Genomic DNA, 21,859 nt, shown 5'->3' with positions numbered 1-21,859 from the left:
AAGAAGACGCCACTAAAAACAATTGTTTCCTTACATCCCAGTTGCTTACCATCACCAAAAGATGCCTGCACTGTTAAAGCGTCACGAGTTAAATTACTACACCAAGAGCTCTTGTCACTGTCACCAAAAGGTGTAATAACTGGTAATAACGAATATGAGCTTAATTTCAAATAAACGTTGTGAGTTACATATTAATTATTTTTCCTGAGCTGTGATGCTTGTCAAGAATGTCACAATATTCCAAAATGCACCAGAAAATGTAATGTTTAAATTGTAGCAGTATCTAGATACATAAAGTGTATTCGATTTGTGCAAAAAGTTCAGTACTTAGGTGGAGTCCAGAATGAAACTTTCACTCTACAGTGGGGTGTGTGCTGTAGCTCAGTGTTTGCATCAGGTTATTATTCCACATACGATTATATCCATCACCATTATAAATTATATATCAGGGTAGGAGAGAAAGAAGATATCACTAGAAAAATGTGTTTCACTTCATACTCGATGCACCATACGGAAAAAAAATTCAATCGATGACAAATATGGCAAACAAACTGTCCCTACTTTTGGATTATGGCTCACTAAAAAACCTGTGATCAACTACACCAATATCTAATAAACGTATCACCACACACAGAGCACAGTTTTTTTTTAGGACGGAAAGGAATAAAGTGTTCGATTTTAGGAAGAACTAAGATGTTTTATTACGATATATCACTTAATCTGCAGAACGACATGGATTGTTTGTACACATACTGACAAAAGATGACCAAAAACACTAACAGTGAGAGATGTGATATCTCCAAAGACAATGTTTGTATTATTGCGAAATATGGGAGAGAGTGTCAGAAATGATAGAGGATTTGGACTGTACATAATTAATACAAAGGCGTATTTCGTTGCGACGGAATCTTCTCACGAAATTCCAATCACCAACTCTCTCCTCCGAATGCGAAAATACACTCCTGGAAATGGAAAAAAGAACACATTGACACCGGTGTGTCCGACCCACCATACTTGCTCCGGACACTGCGAGAGGGCTGTACAAACAATGATCACACGCACGGCACAGCGGACACACCAGGAACCGCGGTGTTGGCCGTCGAATGGCGCTAGCTGCGCAGCATTTGTGCACCGCCGCCGTCCGTGTCAGCCAGTTTGCCGTGGCATACGGAGCTCCATCGCAGTCTTTAACACTGGTAGCATGCCGCGACAGCGTGGACGTGAACCGTATGAGCAGTTGACGGACTTTGAGCGAGGGCGTATAGTGGGCATGCGGGAGGCCGGGTGGATGTACCGCCGAATTGCTCAACACGTGGGGCGTGAGGTCTCCACAGTACATCGATGTTATCGCCAGGGGCCGGCGGAAGGTGCACGTGCCCGTCGACCTGGGACCGGACCGCAGCGACGCACGGATGCACGCCAAGACCGTAGGATCCTACGCCGTCGTCCGCTCACGCCCCAACATCGTGCAGCCCGCCTCCAGTGGTGTCGCGACAGGCGTGAATGGAGGGACGAATGGAGACGTGTCGTCTTCAGCGATGAGAGTCGCTTCTGCCTTGGTGCCAATGATGATCGTATGCGTGTTTGGCGCCGTGCAGGTGAGCGCCACAATCAGGACTGCATACGACCGAGGCACACAGGGCCAACACCCGGCATCATGGTGTGGGGAGCGATCTCCTACACTGGCCGTACACCACTGGTGATCGTCGAGGGGACACTGAATAGTGCACGGTACATCCAAACCGTCATCGAACCCATCGTTCTACCATTCCTAGACCGGCAAGGGAACTTGCTGTTCCAACAGGACAATGCACGTCCGCATGTATCCCGTGCCACCCAACGTGCTCTAGAAGGTGTAAGTCAACTACCCTGGCCAGCAAGATCTCCGGATCTGTCCCCCATTGAGCATGTTTGGGACTGGATGAAGCGTCGTCTCACGCGGTCTGCACGTCCAGCACGAACGCTGGTCCAACTGAGGCGCCAGGTGGAAATGGCATGGCAAGCCGTTCCACAGGACTACATCCAGCATCTCTACGATCGTCTCCATGGGAGAATAGCAGCCTGCATTGCTGCGAAAGGTGGATATACACTGTACTAGTGCCGACATTGTGCATGCTCTGTTGCCTGTGTCTATGTGCCTGTGGTTCTGTCAGTGTGGTCATGTGATGTATCTGACCCCAGGAATGTGTCAATAAATTTTCCCCTTCCTGGGACAATGAATTCACGGTGTTCTTATTTCAATTTCCAGGAGTGTATTTTGTTGATACCGACCTACATAAGGAGAAACGATCACCAGGATAAAATAAGGGAAATCAGAGCTCGTACGGAAGGATATAGGTGTTCTTTCTTTCCGCGTGCTGTACGAGATTGGAATAATAGAGAATTGTGAAGGTGGTTCGATGAACCCTCTGGAAATCACTTAAATGTAATTTGCAGAGTATCAGTGTAGATGTAGATGAATGTCAGAGACGATATATCAGAAAAAATTATAATTATTTATCATTTATGGTAATACATGTGAGATTTTTCACACTTTGCAAGCACAATGAAGCTTAAAATTAAATACTGCCACATCTAAATTTTCTGTATTACTTATTAAAATATTCGCAGAATGCATATGGCACTACTGATAAAGATCTTTTAGCAGAATCAGAAGTCTTAAGAGTTACACAAGTCTGTTGTACTTAAATCTGCCAGTGCATAATAAGAGAGTAACATTCTTTTAACAATAGCGACATATTTTTCACAGTTAACACGGTACAACGACGTATTCAGGGTGAATCCCCTAAAACTTTCAGCGCATCTGTATGAGAAATGGCAAGTGCTATTGATGTGCGGTTTTCACCGAATGGATTGGCAGTCAGTGGTTCATAGTTAGCCAATCAGCAGTTTGTAACAATACCTAGGAAGTGTAATTTGGTGCAAACATACACTTCTTTAAGTGGAGCAATGCCTATTGACATTAACAAACAGTATGGGAAATTAGGATGTTAGTGGTATGTGTTTCAAGAGTCTAGTGTGAGTCGTCATACTGTGCAGTTTCCGCACCGACACTCGTTTGTGCCATTCAACCTGCTAGATACAATGTTGTTATGTTTGCTGATAGTATGTTCCTTGAGTGCACTGCGAATTGCTAGTTAGTTAGTGTATGACATTCCAAGCAGTAGGTCGCGAGTGGTCGATGGGATTTACCTGTGTAGGAAAGGCCGACATGGTCACGGTATATCGAGAGTGTAGGAAGAAGGTAGTTCGTTCTTCTATGATGATGCGGCAAGATGTCCCAATAGATGTACACCATCTCGGCACCTTCTCCTTATCCTCTGATAAAACCTGATATTTTCCATCCACCATTATGTACACTCTTATTGGGGTCTGAAAATTCTGTAGGGTAGGGTAGAGGACCAGGAAGGCGGTGTCATCGGCACACTAGAGGAGATGAAGAGAAGGAGGGGGCTTTGTCATATCGACAGTGAAGAGACATACAGGAGAGGTGAGAGGACAGAACGTTGGGGCACACCTGCATTGGGATGGAAGATACGGGATTTGGTGTTGTTGATGGTGACATAAGATGGGCGTTTCGAAAGATAGGATGCCATGAGGCGAATGTAATTTGTGGGAACTGCAGAAGTCTAGAGTTTAAAGAGGAAGCCGGAACAGTGGTTGCAGAGCATGGCCTGTTAAATAAGCATAGTATTTTCACATATCGACTGATTGGGATTCTGTGATTGCGGAAGAAATTGAAATTAGACTTTGTGAAAACAACGTGAATAGAGGTACGAGATATGCACTTAGCACTGCACGGTGCACTAAGCAATACACGGAAGCGTGCACTTGATAAAGAAAAAGCACAGAGGAAGACTTCCCACAGCTTACCGCCTGATGGGAGGGATTGGGTGCTGCAGCAAGCAACGACGGATAGAGAGTGCGAACGACATCTCTGGATATAGGGTGCGGCACCTCAATACGCACCATATCCGTTTAGTCATCATGTAATACAGGCAATCAGATGCTTTCCCGTTGGTGTAAAAGTGGAGCCTCGCCAGTTCAGGACAGTCCGCTTTAGCCCCGACAATAATGATGGAGGCAATCATTGAAAGCTTGGAATTGTATCCGGAATTGGTACGACAAGTAAATTGAGAACTTTTTATGCATGGTATTAAATACACGTAGAAGGAGTAAAAGAAAATGTCTAGCCCCTCTTCCGCTGAAATTCATTTTCTGTAGTTGATATATTTTTCAATGCCACTACGAATCATTTCGTAGTAGAACGTTTATCTCTTCATTCTAATATATTCCTAAAAGTTGGCTTGTTGTTCTAGCAGATGAGACAAATGGAACTTTTCATGTTCTTCTCGAGAGAGGTATGGTTTATTCACATACATTTGGCGTCGTTTCAGCTGCAACAGTCGCAATACAGGACTCGTCTCTAAACACGTGAGCAGCGTTGTATCCACCCCGACAGAAGGAGACTGAACGCAAAGTGACCAAGACGACGACTGAAGTTATCAGGTGACCTCTGGTGATGGCGTCTGTGCCTGCAGCTTAACAGGGTTAAACAGGTTTTCTCCTAAATCTTTTACATAGCTTAAAAACAGGAAAGTGGCTGTAGCACTTGAGGAATACCGGATATCTCTCCGGTTTCGACAAACGACATTTCATGAGTTACTACCAACTGTGATTTTTCTGACAGGAAGTCACAAATGCAGTAACACAACTCAGGTAATACTCCAGAGACACGCAGTTTGGTTATTAGCCGTGGAACGGTGTCACAACTCTTCTGAAAATCTATGGAGTCTGCGTGAGACTTCCTGTCGGAGTCATCACTACTTATAATTAATAAAGAGCCACTTGTGTTTCACCTGAACGATAATTTCTTAATCTGAGACAGTCATGTAAGAATAGATCATTTTCTCGAGATGTTTCAAAATACTGGAACACGGTACGTGTTTCAAAATTGTACTATAAATAGATCTCAATGGGTCTATAATTCAGTGAATTACTTCATTCCATTTCATGTGTACTGGTGAGGCCTTTAAGATTGTCCATTCTTTAGGTATATGTTTGTTAAGAACACAAATGCACTTGTAAGAGCAGCCAAAGTCACGTCTGGAGATATCATGAGTGTTATCACTTGGCAAGCTATAGTGAACACCATCCATTTGTTCTCCACTGATGGAAGTTTGGCGTATTTTCTTAAAAGTCGCCTGCAAAAACTCGCTCTTATGAGGAGCGGTGAGCGATGTACACACTGCCGATCCCTCGTACACACACCACCTTAATAAAGGCTTCTCGATTCACTATGTTGTGATACTACCTTCTCAAATGAAAGGGAACTCAGAATAGTGGTACCATCGTGTTGCCTCGACAGCATATATTGACCACTGACGAGCATCTGTATGAACCAGAGGTTATAAATTATCATCACAATGCAAGACATATCCAGGTACAATTTGTCTCCAATCTGCATGTGACCTTCCCTCGCATTTCGTCCAGTACATAATTTATCAACCTCACTAGATCAAATTGTTTATAGTAGAAACCTTCTTTTATTCCCACACCACCAATTTGTATCCCATCCTTGAACATGCCATAGAACACAGTGCAATGTTTCTGACGTATATGTGACCGTTATGTACGCTTCCGATAAAAAATGACATACTGGAATTTACTGCACACTGCTAACATTTCTTGTAGTGTTTTTGAATCTGTAAGGGTATTAAGACCTAACATTTACACATACAAAGGATCTGTACTCGTATTACTAACAGGCTTTGCTCTTGAAATATTCCATTATAACTGAAGAATACACGCGCCCTGCCCCCTACGTAAGCATAAGGAAGTAGCGGTCAGGGAGACATTAATGTTTCAAGTGGACATTGTACGTAAACATGGGTACATGTAAGGATGTGACTGAGCGGTAAAAAAGGGACAGTCGTGTTCCACAGTGTCTGTGCCCACATGGTGTACAAAGTTGCTGGATTTTTTGGTGTTTCACGGCGGACTGATCAATTTGTCTATAAGCAGTGGCGTAACACACATGGTCACGAAACACGACGTCAGAATTGTGATCCGAAATACATCCTGACGGAGAGGGACTGGAGAAACGTTTCTCGGCTTGTGAATCGAAATCGCTTCGTAACCTGTCAGGAATTACGTATTAGCGAGAGAATATTGCGACGTTAACGGCATACAATGAATATTTGGAGTCGGTCACACAGGCACATACGTTTGCACGTCTGGAATGGGCTAGAGGCCGTCGAAATTGGATGTGATCCAGTCTGAAGAATGACGCATGTCTTCGAGTGCAACGAAGGCTTAATAAAACATTTCATCTTATATGTATACAACGTCAGGTTCATACCGCAGGTGGATCTGTGATGTTTAGAGAGTGTTTTTCTTATCATTAATAGGGCTCGATATCGAAAGTGAACATTAATGTGAATCAGCATGTTTATTTAAAAATTCTGCCTAGTAAGCATACTGCTGATACCCTACTACTCAAGACGATAACAGAAAATTTCATCGGGGTGGGAGAATATGTAAGTTTTTTTTTTTAACACTTCCAACCGTGTTACTTTTCGATTGCCCTGCAAAATCACCTGACTTAAACCGCATATAAAATCTGCGGAACATGCCGAGACAGTGAGTAAAGCGCCGACGTCGGCATCCCAGCAGTTTTGTGGAAATGCGCCTAAATCCTCAGCGAGTGGCCTCAATTTGATGCGACGTACGTATGCAGCCCTTTGGACTCATTTCGTAACCAAATCCAGGCGGTTAACAAGTACAGGGGCGGTATTACAGGGTATTAAACGACCCTTGTAATGATTCCTGTAGGGATGACTAATATTTTGTCCTGTGAACTTATTTAAATCCTATGACGCTTGTTTATCCGATGTTTTGAACTTGTATTTGAAGTTGTTACAACCAGAGTGTTTTCCCACAGGCGACGTTACCAGAGATGGAGTGTCAGCTTTCCGTTTCGAGCTCCCGGGAGAGACGTACGACCGTCCTGCGAACCCAGAAGAAGAATGCTACAGAGCTCCGGGAACACCACTGCTGCCATCAGGGCTGACTGACATTTCTCCGTGCTACCATGGTAAATACCACGTTAGCTTCCTTACAGAATAATAAGCACTTTGTTGTCAAGTCTAAGTACCTATATTCCAGCGTCATTTTCATTTGCTCCAAAAAATGTAACATGCTTGCATGGGTGCATCCATACGTGTTATTTTATACGGTATGAACCAACGCGATTCCTTGTATACCAACAGTACAAAAATATCTGTTAGAAAACTTTGTCCCATGCATATTTTCGGACGTCATATGAAGCCCAGCACGACAAGTGTCTTCATAGTATAGTTTTGTGTCACGCTGCCTAGTTATTGCAGTAGGCAGAGTTTTGCCTTACAGTACTCGAATTCTATTCCAGGTCCTGTACATTTTTCAGTTTCTTCTTTTAAACTGCGTGATATGGTGTCTGGCTTAAGTGTTTCACTCTAGCTTGACTGTTTTGCTTTACTTCAACAGTAACATTCGAACTCAATTCCTGATATACCCTCCGATACTGGTTATTGTCGATTAGTAAAGAGTCCATCGTGCTTATCACTGTCATATCCATCTCATTTGTTGAGGACAGTACATCAATATGAAGCAGAGTAACCCGCTTCACAAGTATTTACTCGTCTGTGGTTCTGTTTTTGTATCATCATGATGTAGTGATTAATTGTGACTTTTACCTTTAATTCTATTGTTATTACCATTATTATTATTATTATTATTATTATTGTGGCTACATTGGCCTGAAAAAATCTTGTGCTTTGCCGCCAGTGAAACGGCATAATTCGACTCTTAGGCTTCTTAGGAGTAACACTGATAGTTTGATGAATGCAGAACAAAACTGTACTTCGGTTACTCGTGAATCACACGCAGAGCAGACAACTACTTGACATCATGGCTGACATTTTAGTGGTTCATGTCTGTTTTGTGATACGTTAATTAACGACCACTCCAAAAGTGTTTTGAAAATCTTCACATCGTTGACTTTTTCATGGAATGCTTCTTCTTCTTTCTTGGCTCTACAGCTCACGATAAGCCTTGGCCTCTTCTACAATTTCCTTACATCTCTCTCGGTCCTTTGCCAATACTCTCCAGTTTCTATAGCCCATCTTCCTAAGATCTCCGATTACTCCATCTTCCCATCTGGCTCTTGGACGACCACATCCTCTCTGCCCTCCTGGCTTTCCTTGTAATACTCCTTTTGGTACTTCTGTATCATTCATGCGAGCCACATGTCCCGCCCACCTCAGTCTGGATGATTTCACTATCCTTCTGATGGATTGGTCTTTGTATATTGTATACAGCTCATGGTTGTATCTTCTCCTCCATCTTCCTCTTTCACAGATTGGGCCGATAATTCATCTAAGTACCTTTCTTTTTAAATGCATCCAGTGTTTCAATATATTTACTTGTTAAAGTCCAGGCTTCAGAGGCATATGTAAGCACTGGTCGTATAAGTGATTTATACATAGTTCATTTCGTGGTGCGAGTCAGGAGCCTTGAGGATAGAAGTCTTGTTAGGGCAAAATAAGCTCTGTTGGCCAGTATTAATCTCATTTTCAGAAGGCTTTGTTCCAGCTTCTGCCTCCTTGCTTAAACAGTGCTGCTGGGATACCATCTGTCCATGCCGGCTTGTTGTTTTTCAATTTCTTCATGGCAGTTTTACTTCTTCTATATTTTGTGGGGTAGTGTTGTTGTCTGGGTCCTCTTCCCCATTGGTGTCTGTTGGGTTCTCTGGTATAGTTATTCTAGGGTTGAGGAGACTGCCAAAATACCTGCGCCATCTTTCGCATATTCCCTTCCCTTCACTTATTATATTCCTTGTCTCATCTTTTATTAAGCTTGTTTTGCTACCAAAAGGCTTCCGTGCCACATTCACCTCTCTATAGAATTTTCTTATTTCATTTTTGCTTCTCATGAGCTCCAATTCTTTGACACCTGCTTTCATCCATTTTCTCTTTTTTCTTTGGTGAGTCCTCTTTTCAATCCTCTGTTTTTCTTTGTATTCTTCTACTATCCTCCTCGTACAGTGTGATCGCAGTGTCCTTTTATATGCTTTGTTCTTTTCTTCAGTTACTATTTCGCATTCAGTATCAAACCATGATGGTCTTACTTGTCTTGTCCCATTTCCAGGTATCTCTCTTGCCGATGTCTCCACCGTCGTTTTTATCGCTTCTCACTGATCTTCAATATTGTTATATTCTCCAGCGTTTTCCAGAATCAGGGTTATCTTCTCCCGATACTGTTCTCTTACTTCCACTGATTCTAAAGTTGTTATATTATATTTCTGTGCCCTGGGTCGGTCTCCTTTCGCTGCGTTAGATATCCTTGCCCTCACCCCTGCCCATACCAGAAAATGATCTTTATCTATGTTTTGGCCTCTGAGACTCCTCACGTCCAACAGGTCCTATTTGTGTCTCAGATCTATCAACACATGGTCGATCTGGTTTACTGTGTTTCCATCCGGTGAGTTCCATGTTCCCTTATGAATTTCTTTATGTGGGAACAGTGTTGATCCTATTACCATATTTCTAGATGCTGCGAACAATATAAGCTTTGTTCCGTTATCATTACTTGTTGCGTGTTTGCCGTGGGGGCCAATTATTGGTCTATAAATCTGTTCTTTCCCAACTTGAGCGTTTAGGTCTCCAGATATTATTTTAATATCATGCCCTTGGCACTCCTCATATACTCTTTCCAAAGATTCATAAAATACTTCTTTCTCTTCTTCTTCGGATTCTTCTGTTGGTACATGGGCATTAATTATGGAGTAGGTAAAGAATTTTCCCTTTATCCTCAGTGTTGATAATCTTGGACTAATGGGTGTAAACACTATTACCAAATGCTTTAATTGATGATGTACAACAAATCCTGTCCCCAGCTGGTGATTTCTTTTACCGCAGCTATAGAATATATTCGCCTCTTTCATTTCTAAAACTCCACTCCCTGTCCATCTAATTTCTTGTAGTGCTGTTATACTTTGCTTCAGACTCATTATTTGATCCAGCATTAGTTTCACTGCTCCTGGTCGATATAGGAATCTCACATTCCAAGTACCAATATATATATATATATATATATCTGATCTACGCCTTACATTTCTCTTCTTCCTAATTTTCCCTCCTTTATTTACTTGTATTCCATCCTCTTTGTCCTTTTCCATACCAGGTCCGTCTTCCTTCATCCGTCCGACTTTACTTTGTAGAAGTTTCGCAACAGTTGTTTTTTACAGAGCAGGCTGTCAACCGTGCGTCCAACCCCTACCAGGGGACGGGTGATTTTTAATCAGGGTTTTCTTCCCTTAACCTTTGGAGACCCAACTCCCAACTGCAAGGCAGCAGTTATTGTTTTGCTAGTTTTGGTCCGCCCCGGGTATTTTATTTCCCCAGTGTCCACCATATCTGGTGAACATTCCTGAATCCGCCACCTGGGGAGACGCCCGATGAGAGACTAGCAACTCCACACGGGTGTCATGGAATGCGCTGCAACTTAAAATTTCAGTACCATGACTCCATATTTGGGAATGCTCCAAAAAACAATAGCTATAATGTGCGTAGGAACAACGGCCCACTTCGACGCACGCTTTTACACAGATAGCGAATTGGTAGCGTGCACTTTGTGTTGCTCTAATAACTGTGGATGCGAAGATATCACAGAACCATGTTCCTGCGACTCGCTAAATGGAGACGTGGGAAGGCGCTCTGAGCACCTGCTCTGAAGACAATGTATGTTTTGAGAAATACTTCGTGTCACTGATACTGTCTGGTTTTTTGAACTCCCTAAACTCCAAAACTACTATACGAATTTTGATAGGGTTCTTACGCGTAACTTGAGCATACCTTGGAGGACATATAGAGTTTATTTCATGAAAATCGGATCACAAGATAAAAAAGTATCCATACATATTGTAAAAGCGTATGTATTTAAGTACCTACATATCCTCCACAGCTCCTCCGAAACAACTGGACCAATTTCAACCAAACTTTGTACACATAACACTTACTGTGCGAAAAGAGTAGCAGTTGGGATGAAAACCCCCTGCATACCAAAGCGGTGGGGGTCGAAGAGAAATGTAGGCCACGATGCTAGCGTAACCCTACTTTACTCATACAACACTTGAGAATGAGAGCATTTAGTGACTTGCAACAAATTTTACATGTAATTTCAGACCTTTAAGAATCTGTCTCTCGCTGGCAGCCCCCACAAAATGACCAAATAAAAAAAGATTTGCTGCTTACAACGTTTTCGCTTTTTATGCAAAGAATGTGTCGTATCAGGTACGACGTTTTAATTGATTTCTTCTGTACTACTAACTGTACACCTGCAAAATTATGCATTTTTTTAGTCGTCTTCTGACCGGTTTGACGCGGCCCTCCACGAAGTCTTGTGCTGAGCCAACCTCTTAATCGCAGAGTAGCACTTGCAAACCTACGTCCCCAACTATTTGCTGCGTATAATCTCCCTCTACCGTTTTCCTACTCATAGCTTTCTATAGTATCATGGAAGTTGTTCTCTGATTTCTTAATAGACGTCGTATCATCCTGTTCTTTCTTCTTTTCAATGGTTCACAGATATCCCTTTCCTTGCCGATTCTGCACATAAGCTCCTCATTGTGTGCCTTATCAGTCCACCGAATTTTCAACATTCGTATGTAGCGTCACATCACAGATGCATCGATCCACGTGTGTTCCGATTTACCCACAGTCCATGTTTGACTACTAAACAATGCTGTGCTCCAAACGTGCATCCTCAGAAATTTCTACCTCAAATTAAAGCCTGTATTTTATACTAGTAGACTCCTCTTGGCCGGGAGTGACCTTCTTGCCAGTGCTGGTCTGCTTTTGATGTCCTCCTTTCTCCATGTGTCATTGGTTGTTTTGCTGCCTAGGCAGCAGAATTCCTGAACTCGATGTACTTCGTGGTCACCACTGATGACGTCAAGTTTAGCGCTGTTCTTATTTCCACTGCGTCTCATTCTTTCCGTCTTTATTAGATCCACTCGCAATGCATATTCTGTACTCATTAGGCTATTCATTCTACTTCGCGGATTCTATAATTCTTCTCCATTTCCACTGAGAATAGCAATGTCTTCAGCGAATTGTATCATTGGTATCCTTTAACCTTGAATTTTGATTCCACTCTTTAACTTTTGATCTCCATCATTACTTTTGCGGTGTGTAGATTGAATAGTAGGGGCCAAAGACCACATCCCTGTCGTACACCCTGTTTAATCCGAACACATCGTTCTTGGTCTTATTATTCCCTCTTGGCTCTTGTACGTGTTGAATGTTACTCGTCCCTCATTTAACTTACCCCTGCTTTCCTCAGAATTTTGAACACCATTTGACAATGTCGAACGCTTTTTCCAGGTCGCCAAGTTCTGGACTTATCTTTAGTCTTGCTGTCATTATCAAGCACAAAGTCAAAACTGCCTCCTTGTGCCCCATAACCTTCCCTAAAGCCTAAATGATAGTCATCTAACACATCCTCATTTTTACTTTCCATTCTTCTGAATATCATTGTACGACATATACTGTACTTCAGGATATATACCGTCGTAAGCATTGAGACGCACGGAAAACTGACCCATCATGCATGATGTTTCAGTTTATTTCTTCTTTACTACTGACGGCATTCGCAACACAGCACGCACACAGTATTCACTTACGCCACTGAATGTACGTGCAATATTGTATACCTACGCCGCTGAATGCACGTACAATATTGTATCTCCGTATGTCTCATAATTCAGTAGATATGATGTCACAAAAATTAAACTGCGTAAAACGATACTGATTTATTGTTAAAAATTGGCAAGGGCACGTATCTGAATTAATATGGTGTGAATGTTTCATCTTGTTATTTGTGCCGTGCAGTAATTTCGCTTCAAGACCTCATAATACATTAGAGAGTGTGTGCTACAAGGTACTTACTGATTTTAAGAACATACGCAAATTACGGATAAATATTTACTCTTTTAAAAAGCTACTTACTTTTTGATTTTGGTATTTATCATATTTGCAAGACGCTTTTATTGGTTAATACGTGCTATGTGATACGATTTAAAGTAATAAGTACAATGCCCATACAATCTTCAATGCGTTTAAACCGTAATTTCACTCTATTTTTTGCATAATGTGACCTTCAAGTAGTACATGTACAGCTAATTCAATAGCACAATTCATAGACAGACATTCCTGCCCAAGGCCATTTTAGGCATTGCTCAGCAGCGGTGCTGCGCATACTGAAGCATCGGGCAATGGGAGAGCTTGGGTGGAGGGGGAGGGGGGGAGGGGAACAAGAAGTACACCTCGAGCTATGCTAACCCGAACATCCTCACATATGAAGCCAACTGATGTTATCGCGTGTACAGACATAACTCATCGTAAAGGAATACCTGATATGTGTGCACATTCACAGGTAACAGTTTAAAGTATTACAGCTTGTAGTAAGCTTAACGTCTCCACATTAGTAAGTTTTGTAATTATTTCTGTCGTATTATTTCTAAGTAATTATGACTCTTCATAGACGTTACAGACATTTCTCATCAGTAATAGTGTTGTTCACGGTTTAAATCAAAAAAAGAGAAAGTGTTATGTAACACCCAAGAAACAGTGTACATCAGTATACCGCAGCATTATTGCACGTATCAAACTTACACGGTAAAAAACGCACCGGCATCCATCGTCGAATTCATGAACTGGAGGATTCAAACGTAAAAACCCCACATGCTGCACTAATTCGGGTATCACAGCCACATTGCATTGTTTGAAGACACTCGTCATGCACGAGATTACACTGTTGCCAATGACCTTCATTTTACGTACATTTTCTACTGAGAATACGCAAGGGACGAATTTTTGTAAGAGAAATTTTTGTACTGTTTCATCTCAGTGCTGGAATTTTGGTTCACCCTGTGTATGTAGGTTTAAGATTTCGTTGTAGCGAGTGAGAACTGATAAACGCAGCCTCTGCTTCCTGCAGAGAAAGTTGTTCGTTCTCAACAAATGCGCTTCGATTTCATATATAGTAATGAAGTGTTTCTACAATTGTAGTTATCAAGTTAACTTATTACTACAGTTCACTTATTGTAGTTCATAACAAGAAATAATAATGAAATTTCTGTCTTCATTTTTAGATTTCCCAATAGCAGCTTCGCATCCCCACTTTTACAGTGCCGAAACTAAATTACTAGACGCTGTAGAAGGCCTTACACCAAATAAGGAGCTGCATGGCTCCTTCGCAGTTGTGGAACCAGTAAGTAAACATTTGGAATATAATGAGAGTCTATCACTCCTCAGAGGGAGAGAAAAATCTAGCAGCATGTCTCTGAAATGCTTTTCATGTCTTCCTTTCCTCCTATATCGATCGAAATAATGTGGAAATCACGTGAGCTGAGCAGATGTCTTTCAAGTACTGTTCTATAAACGATATGCTACATTATAGATATGTATTCTGCATAAAAAACGTACATGTTGATCATTTCGTGATTCTGTATTTAAAAAGCAACATGCATACAGTATTTTTAAATATCATCATATTTGCCGTTTGCTGTAGAAATTGTTCATTTCATTAAAGCAATTTCGGCCTTTGGCTCATTTTCAGCTGGTACTGCAAAACATTTTCCTTCAGCGCATGTCAGACTAGCTGAAGCAAAATCTTTTGCAGTACACTTGACAATCGCCCAAAGGCTGAAATTGCAGTAGGTTAAAGCAAAATCTTTTGCAGTACGACTTGAAAAGGCTCAAAGGCCGAAACTGTAACAGTCAAAGGCGAATATGATGTCCATCAAAAAAACTCTGCTTGACACTGAACCATGACAATTTAAACATACAGTACATTACATAACAAAAAAAGTGAAGCAGCCGGAGAGGCAGGAGAAAACGAAATGAAAGTTCAAGGGTTGAGAGCCTATGTAAAGTTATTTCAGGGATTGCAAAATGGAGTCAAATTTTCAAAGCGCTGTACGATCCTTCTTATCTACGTGACGTAGGACCCCCTCTGGCCTGGATCCATGCACGGATTGGAAAGGGTGACAAAAGTGTTGTACCTTCTTCCGAGGCAACATGGGTCTCAGCTGTTGTAAATAGTCCTTGACATGCTGACTATTGGCACTGGAGTCACAGTTGACGTCCAGACTGGCGTCACACATTTTGTATCACGGACTTTGCTGGCGACAGGGGTACCCTAGTGTCACGCAGACAGTTACGTGTCCAAGTTCTCTAGTTGTAATTCATAAGGACGAAACATGACACGAAATTTATATTTCATTTTTGTGTGATGCCTCTGTCTTCTTTTCTTCTGTCCAACAACATTGGATTTTTTCTTTTACATTAGTATACACTATATGATCAAAAGTATCAGGACCCCCGCCCCCCAAAAAAATATACGTTTTTCATATTAGGTCCATTGTGCTGCCACCTACTGCCAGGTACTCCGTATCAGCGACCTCAGTACTCATTAGACATCGTGAGAGAGCAGAACAGGGTGCTCTGCGGAACTCTCAGATTTCGATTGTGGTCAGGTAATTGGTGTCACTTGTGTCATACGTCTGTACGCGAGATTTCCACACTCTCAAACATCCCGATGTCATAGTGAAGTGGAAAAATAAAGGGTCACGTACAGCACAAAAACGTACAGGCCGACCTCGTTTGTTGGCTGACATAGACTACCGACAGTTGAAGTGTGTAATAGGCAGACATCTATCCAGACCATCACACAGGAATTGCAAACTGCATCAGGATTCACTGCAGGTACTATGACAGTTAGGCAGGATGTGAGAAAACTTGAACTTCATGGTCGAGCGGCTGCTCATAAGCCACACCTCACACCGCTAAATGCCAAACGACGCTCGCTTCGTGTAAGGAGCGTAAACACTGAACGATTGAACAGTGGAAAAAAGTTGCGTGGACTGACGAATCACGGTACACAATGTGGCGATCTGATGGCAGGGTGTTCTTATGACGAATGCCCGGAGAACGTCAACTGCCACCGTGTGTAGTGCCAACTGTAAAATTCGGAGACCGTGATGTTATGGTGTGGTCGTTTCTTTTCATGGAGGGGATTTCCACCCCTTATTGTTTTGCGTTACACTATCACAGCACAGGCCTACATTGATATTTTAAGCACCTTCTTGTTTCTGTTGAAGAGCAATTCGGGGATGGCGATTTCATCTTTTAACACAACCGAGCAGCTAGTCATAATGCACAGCCTGTGGGGGAGTGCTTACACAACAATAACATCCCTGTAATCCGCTGGCCTGCACAGAGTCCTGACATGAGTCCTATAGAACACATTTGAGATGTTTTGGAACGCAGACTTCGTGCCAGGCCTCACCGACCGACATCGATACCTCTCCTAAGTGCAGCACTTCGTGGAGAACGGTCTGTCATTCCCCTAAGAAACCCTCCAGAACCTCACTGAACGTATGCCTGCTAGAGTGGAAACTGTTATCACTGCTAAGAGTTGGCCATCTCCATACTGAATTCCAGCATTGCGGATGGAAGGCGTCACGATCTTGTAAGTCATTTACAGCCAGGTGTCCGGATACTTTTGAGCACATAGTGTATAATGTGTAGACCTTTGTTTCTTTTTATAAATACCGAGATATTCTTCACTTTGAACTGCAGTCACACAAAGTAACTTTTCTTTCTGACCAGAACTTCTCATGTTTAACTTGTTATGCTTTGGCTTAATGTCAGCAATTTAGTCAATATCATTCATTTATTTCGAATTTCCTATTACATTCTACTATATGTTTTGTCATGGATGAATGGTCAGTGACAAGCTACAGTTCGACATTATCCCATGACTTTTCATGATGTATGTTTTCATTCTTCTAGCACACCTTTAAAGCCATGTCTACATCAGTGTCCTTTTTAAAATTGTATAACAGTTTAAAACTGTGTTGAATGCATTTTTTTACCGTACAACAGAGTTCCTTTACTCATCCGCAAGAGTAATTCATCGTTCAATATGTAGCCCCTCCTTTTGTCAGTACTCTCCTTAGTGAGCTAGGAAAGTCATGGCAAACGCAAAATTTTTATATTATAAAAGTCATGGTTCATTGTGTGGGTTCCTGTAGTCATGTCCTAGTTCATGAACCACGGGCAACGTATGAGTGGCCAAGTAAGTGGTCCCGACAGTCGGGATACCAGTTACTTTGGAATAAGGCTGGGCATCTCGGACATATTCTGAGTCGTGGTCACCTTTGTGCTCATACGGCAAAGACTACCAAATCCACCGGTTAGTCCCTCAGCCGTTAGGGGTAAAACCCAATGGGACTCGGGGCAAGTAAGGCTAGCAACCTGCTTCCCTGATACTTTAAATATGATGCTGGCAACAATGAGAGCAAAATGCCTCGGACCTTTGGAGGTTCGATAGCATAGTTTTCCCTAGGCAAGACCAAGAGCAAAAATACAAATAATATTTACAAAACAAACCAATTATACATCTACATAAAAGCATGTAACTGTAAAACAATTGCAACATATAAAGACGCAGAAATGTCATTTCTTCAGGTAACAAAATAAGGAAAAAATTTACAGTACAATAGATGGAAGTAGGAGAATATGCATTTCCGGAGTTATAAACGATTTAGTTTAAAGTCCCTTTCCCTCAGAAGTTCGCTTCTTTTACTGGAACGGATACAAATTCCATGAAACCTAATACATTTGCCACAAAAAATTTTTCTTGCGTAATTTTTTACAAGCAGAGTGGACGACTAGGTTTAACTGATGTGAGTAGCAGTGGATAAAGAGATCCCGAGGATATGTTTGTTTCACAATAGAATGGATACCGTAATGTTTCCCTGCCATTGCACTGCTGCTGTCTTTTGTGATACTAATATGTTTTGTCAATATTCCAACTGCTTAGCACCTGCAACAAAACAGTGGCTGTGGCTTGTGCACCCCGGTGTTCGGATCCGTCATAAAATCTTACGAATCTCTCATATGCTTTTGACATCACTTGAAATTTGTTGTTTAACAACATCCATAATACAAGTTATTAACTCATTCTGTGTGACAAAGAAAGTGCTTTTTAAATACTCCATCAGACACTGAATGACCATTCATGTATGGTTCTTCTTCTTCTTCCAAGAAATCCCAAATTGTAAATAATTTCATTTATTTACATATACCTCAACTTTGTTATGATTTCGAGGAACTAACTTGTCGTGCTAAAAGGCAAGCAGTCGAAATAAGTCTCATCGTTATACTTCTGTTTTGATCAAGCTTCCCATTATGTTTCAAAATTTCCAGGAGTGTTCCATCTGAAACAACGTTCTGAGTACTTACTGTACCTAGATGATTCTGTTGAATAGCTTCTATAATATGTGAACTGAAAATTCAAAGTCTAAAGGAAATGTTAAAGACACTCTTCGCCTACCCCCCCCCCCCACTTATTCCATACAAAACCGTCATTACCTATTCCAAATAGTACACTGCAAAAGCAAAGAAAGCAAAGACAGTTTGTTTCTTACAATGCTATCACTTAAAGACGGTTTTGCTAAGTGACATTGTGTTTGGAAACGTTTTACAAATTTTACGTAAGATTTTTTTAATAGACAGACTTCGCGTAGGATTTCGTTCTTTTTACACGATTTCATCTTCCAAACAAAGACGAGAGAATAGTGCAGGGTTTTCAATTATAGAATTCAGTGAACCTTGTGATGAAATAAACGCAATTTTTGGTAGTCAGCAATATTATGCATTACAAGATAATAATTTAAATATTAGACACCTTATAGTTTTCATTTCAGAAACACAACGACAAGACAAATTTACGATGACACCTCACACATCATAGAGCACAATGAAATATACTACACTTATAAGTTAATCACTACCAATGCTTACTGCATTGTAACAACAGAATTCATGTTCCAGCTTTCACCACAAGCGCATCTAGTACTGTTGATATGAAAACCTACAGATACGCTGCAGAACTATCACAGTTTGAAATAAGAAAGGCTACTAAATTTCAATCTGAGGATCAATACAAATATATAGATTATCTTCCATCACCTTGCAGCAACATTCAATGATACATTCACATTTATATTCTATGGATTGTGAATGTCTTTTTCTTCTTTCTGATTTAAATAATCACTTAAATTAAGATTTAATGGTCTCTCATTCTGACCGGTTTTCTGCTAACGTACTGGACGTCACGAAAGGGCACTATCTGTTAGGGAACTGCTCAATTACTTGTCATTCCACTTAGGCATTTATTCACCTACTAGCGAGAAGCAGATGAAAATGAAACACCAGCTTCTGAAACATGTATCCACGCTGTAGAAACCTCATTCCGCCATGTGACAGAAATGTTGCTAACAAGCATGGAATTCCGATGTGCTATTGGTTGCGAACGTAGAGGAGTAACGCAGTTTAATGGTGGGTGCATATCCGAAATGCAAACGTAAAATATTTGAAAACATTTACGAGGATACGTAACCAGATTAGATTAAATTAAAATTTGGACGAATTAATCTGGAATTTTTTGGGTAGGTTCAGCCTCAGAGTCTTAATGGATGCTTCACCACTCTACTGCCGTAGAATTTTGCAATGTGTGGGGATAAAAACTTACCTTGAGATGGTATAGTCAGCTCATTCCTACTATTATATGTCTAGTTCTCTTTATGGAATAAGATTATTAAGTATGTGTTTTTCAACTAGCAAGTCACGTAAACCTCTCATTAATTTGTGAGATAGGGTATTAATTGTGTTGACAACAGATTTGATCATTATGATGATCTTATGAATTTTTGGTTGTAGTCTGAGCGTAGAGGCTGTGGGATTCATTACAGTAAGGCCACATACATCGTTATTATTGGAGAGGAAGTTTCTTCTGCTGAGGCACTTGTTTATTTCAGCTTAAAATTTGGTATGTGGTTGTTTGCAAAGAATTTAGTTGTTTCCAGTATATAATTATTTTTCAGAATAACTACCACTTTGGAGCCTTTATCAGCTATGGCAGCCAAGGCCTCATGATTCTACAGATTGTTACTGATGGATTTAAGTGCATTTATCTCAATATTATTTGCATTTGTTGCTTTAATGTTATGTGTTTTTGTATTCTTTCACTGTCCTTGTGACCTAGCACTCTTTGTTCTGAGTTATCAAGTTTTGCAAGAAATGTAGATATATTAGTAAGCATATGGTATATTTTGTATTGTTGTGATTGTTATTTGGATTTACGCTAGGCTTCGTGCCCTGATTTAGCAGTGCTGTTTCAGTCTGATTTAATGAGATGTCTGTTGCATTTAGAACTAGTAATAAAAATTTATGGATGTTACTGTTTTTATCTATGTATTTATTCGTAGGTAGCTTGCTTCCCATTCATTAATTATCAAGCTTCCTTTGCTGATTGCTGTCTTGAGTCATATTCCTCCATGTTTCCTAAGTAGAAAGCTGATTCACAACATAAAACCGCCGGTCACATATTAGTATATACCATTTACCAAATTGCATGCAGCCAATGCGACAAATAAGCCTGACAGTCTTTCAGAACTTGATGTAAGAAAAATACAGACTGCTACATACTGAAGAATTGTAATAAATAAGCAGTAGCAGCATAATTACAGACACTGTCCACAGTTCTAAAATCGAAGGCAGTTTTGAAATTTTGTGCAAAACCAGAATGGAAGAGAATGGATACCATGGCAGAAACGTAAATATTCTTGCATAATACAGAAAAATTAGGATAATGTTCTTAATAAGATATCTGAATTAAAAAACTCAAAATTTTTCAGCTCTTACGGAATAGACTTAGGACGTGCCAGTGTGCAACAAATGCTGCCAGTTACCAACTGCCAGTTTCAGATACATCACTGTTATGAAGAGAGTGTCATCAATGTAGTACAAGACTGCCACATTGTATTAACTGTATACTGTTTAAATCCATGTAGAAATAAACTGATAGCAGAAAAATACGAATAATTATTTCATATAGTCATGAATGCTAAGCTTAACCAGTGTGGGCATCATTTACTGGTTTTTATTGCTAGATGATACTGTTAATCTTGCTCCAAAGTTCTCTACATATTCATTTAACTTGTGTACCCCAGCAGGCTTGTTTTGTTGCGCTTTTGCTGTGATAGTTATTTACTCTTCCATTGTATCTAAATTTTCACCTTTAAGTTATTTCTTAGCTGTTTCTAAAATTTTTGTATCACTGAGGTGGCTTTGATAAAAGTTATTAGCATTCTTTTTATTATTTTTGTCTAATATTTAGAAAGGGAATTCTTGTACATAACCATTATCACCCTTGTTTCCTGAAAAAATATTATTAATTCGTCCACTGTATGGTGTAAATTTGATAATAGAGGACATGTGCCATGATATCAGCTACTCAGATAGTACTTTTTGCTGGAAGACATTAGAACTCTGGTTCGACTAGAGGTATTGCACAGAATTTTAACAGTTATGGAAGGTTCTCTGTGATGACTAATGCGACTTTTGTGGGTGATTACCTGTTAAAAATATTTTTATTCTGTCTTTGCTAATTCACTAATTACTGCTGCACCTAAAATTCACATCACACAAATTATTTGGCTTAAAAATAAAAGGTTCAGAGAGAGTACATATATTGAGAAGTTCCAGTTTCATCATTACATTATTTCTTATTGTCTTCTCTTCCCAGTCATAGTTTTCATGTCTGATAAAATCATTTTCAGATGAACAATAAGGAAAATTTAAAAAGATCTTTAAATACCAGATCTATTAAGATATTGAGAAAGTACTTTGTTATTCAACAGTGTGTGCCCTGTTAGGGGAGAGGGATGTGTGAAAGGAAGATGGTG

General features: G+C 40.6%; 1 protein-coding gene across 1 annotated transcript in view; it reads left to right on the top strand.

Moving 5' to 3' along the window:
• LOC126100429 (scavenger receptor class B member 1-like) overlaps positions 1-21,859 on the top strand; it is a 335,359-nt gene that overhangs the window by 304,477 nt on the left and 9,023 nt on the right. The window contains exons 7-8 of the mRNA XM_049911034.1: positions 6,944-7,096; positions 14,195-14,313. Coding sequence (XP_049766991.1) covers positions 6,944-7,096; positions 14,195-14,313 — 272 coding nt within the window. The remainder of the gene's footprint in view (positions 1-6,943; positions 7,097-14,194; positions 14,314-21,859) is intronic.

Source organism: Schistocerca cancellata, chromosome 9 (genome assembly GCF_023864275.1).
Source record: "Schistocerca cancellata isolate TAMUIC-IGC-003103 chromosome 9, iqSchCanc2.1, whole genome shotgun sequence".
Lineage (NCBI taxonomy): Eukaryota > Metazoa > Arthropoda > Insecta > Orthoptera > Acrididae > Schistocerca > Schistocerca cancellata.
The sequence above is the reverse complement of the archived record's forward strand: the minus strand, read 5'-3'. Positions and strand labels throughout refer to the sequence as shown.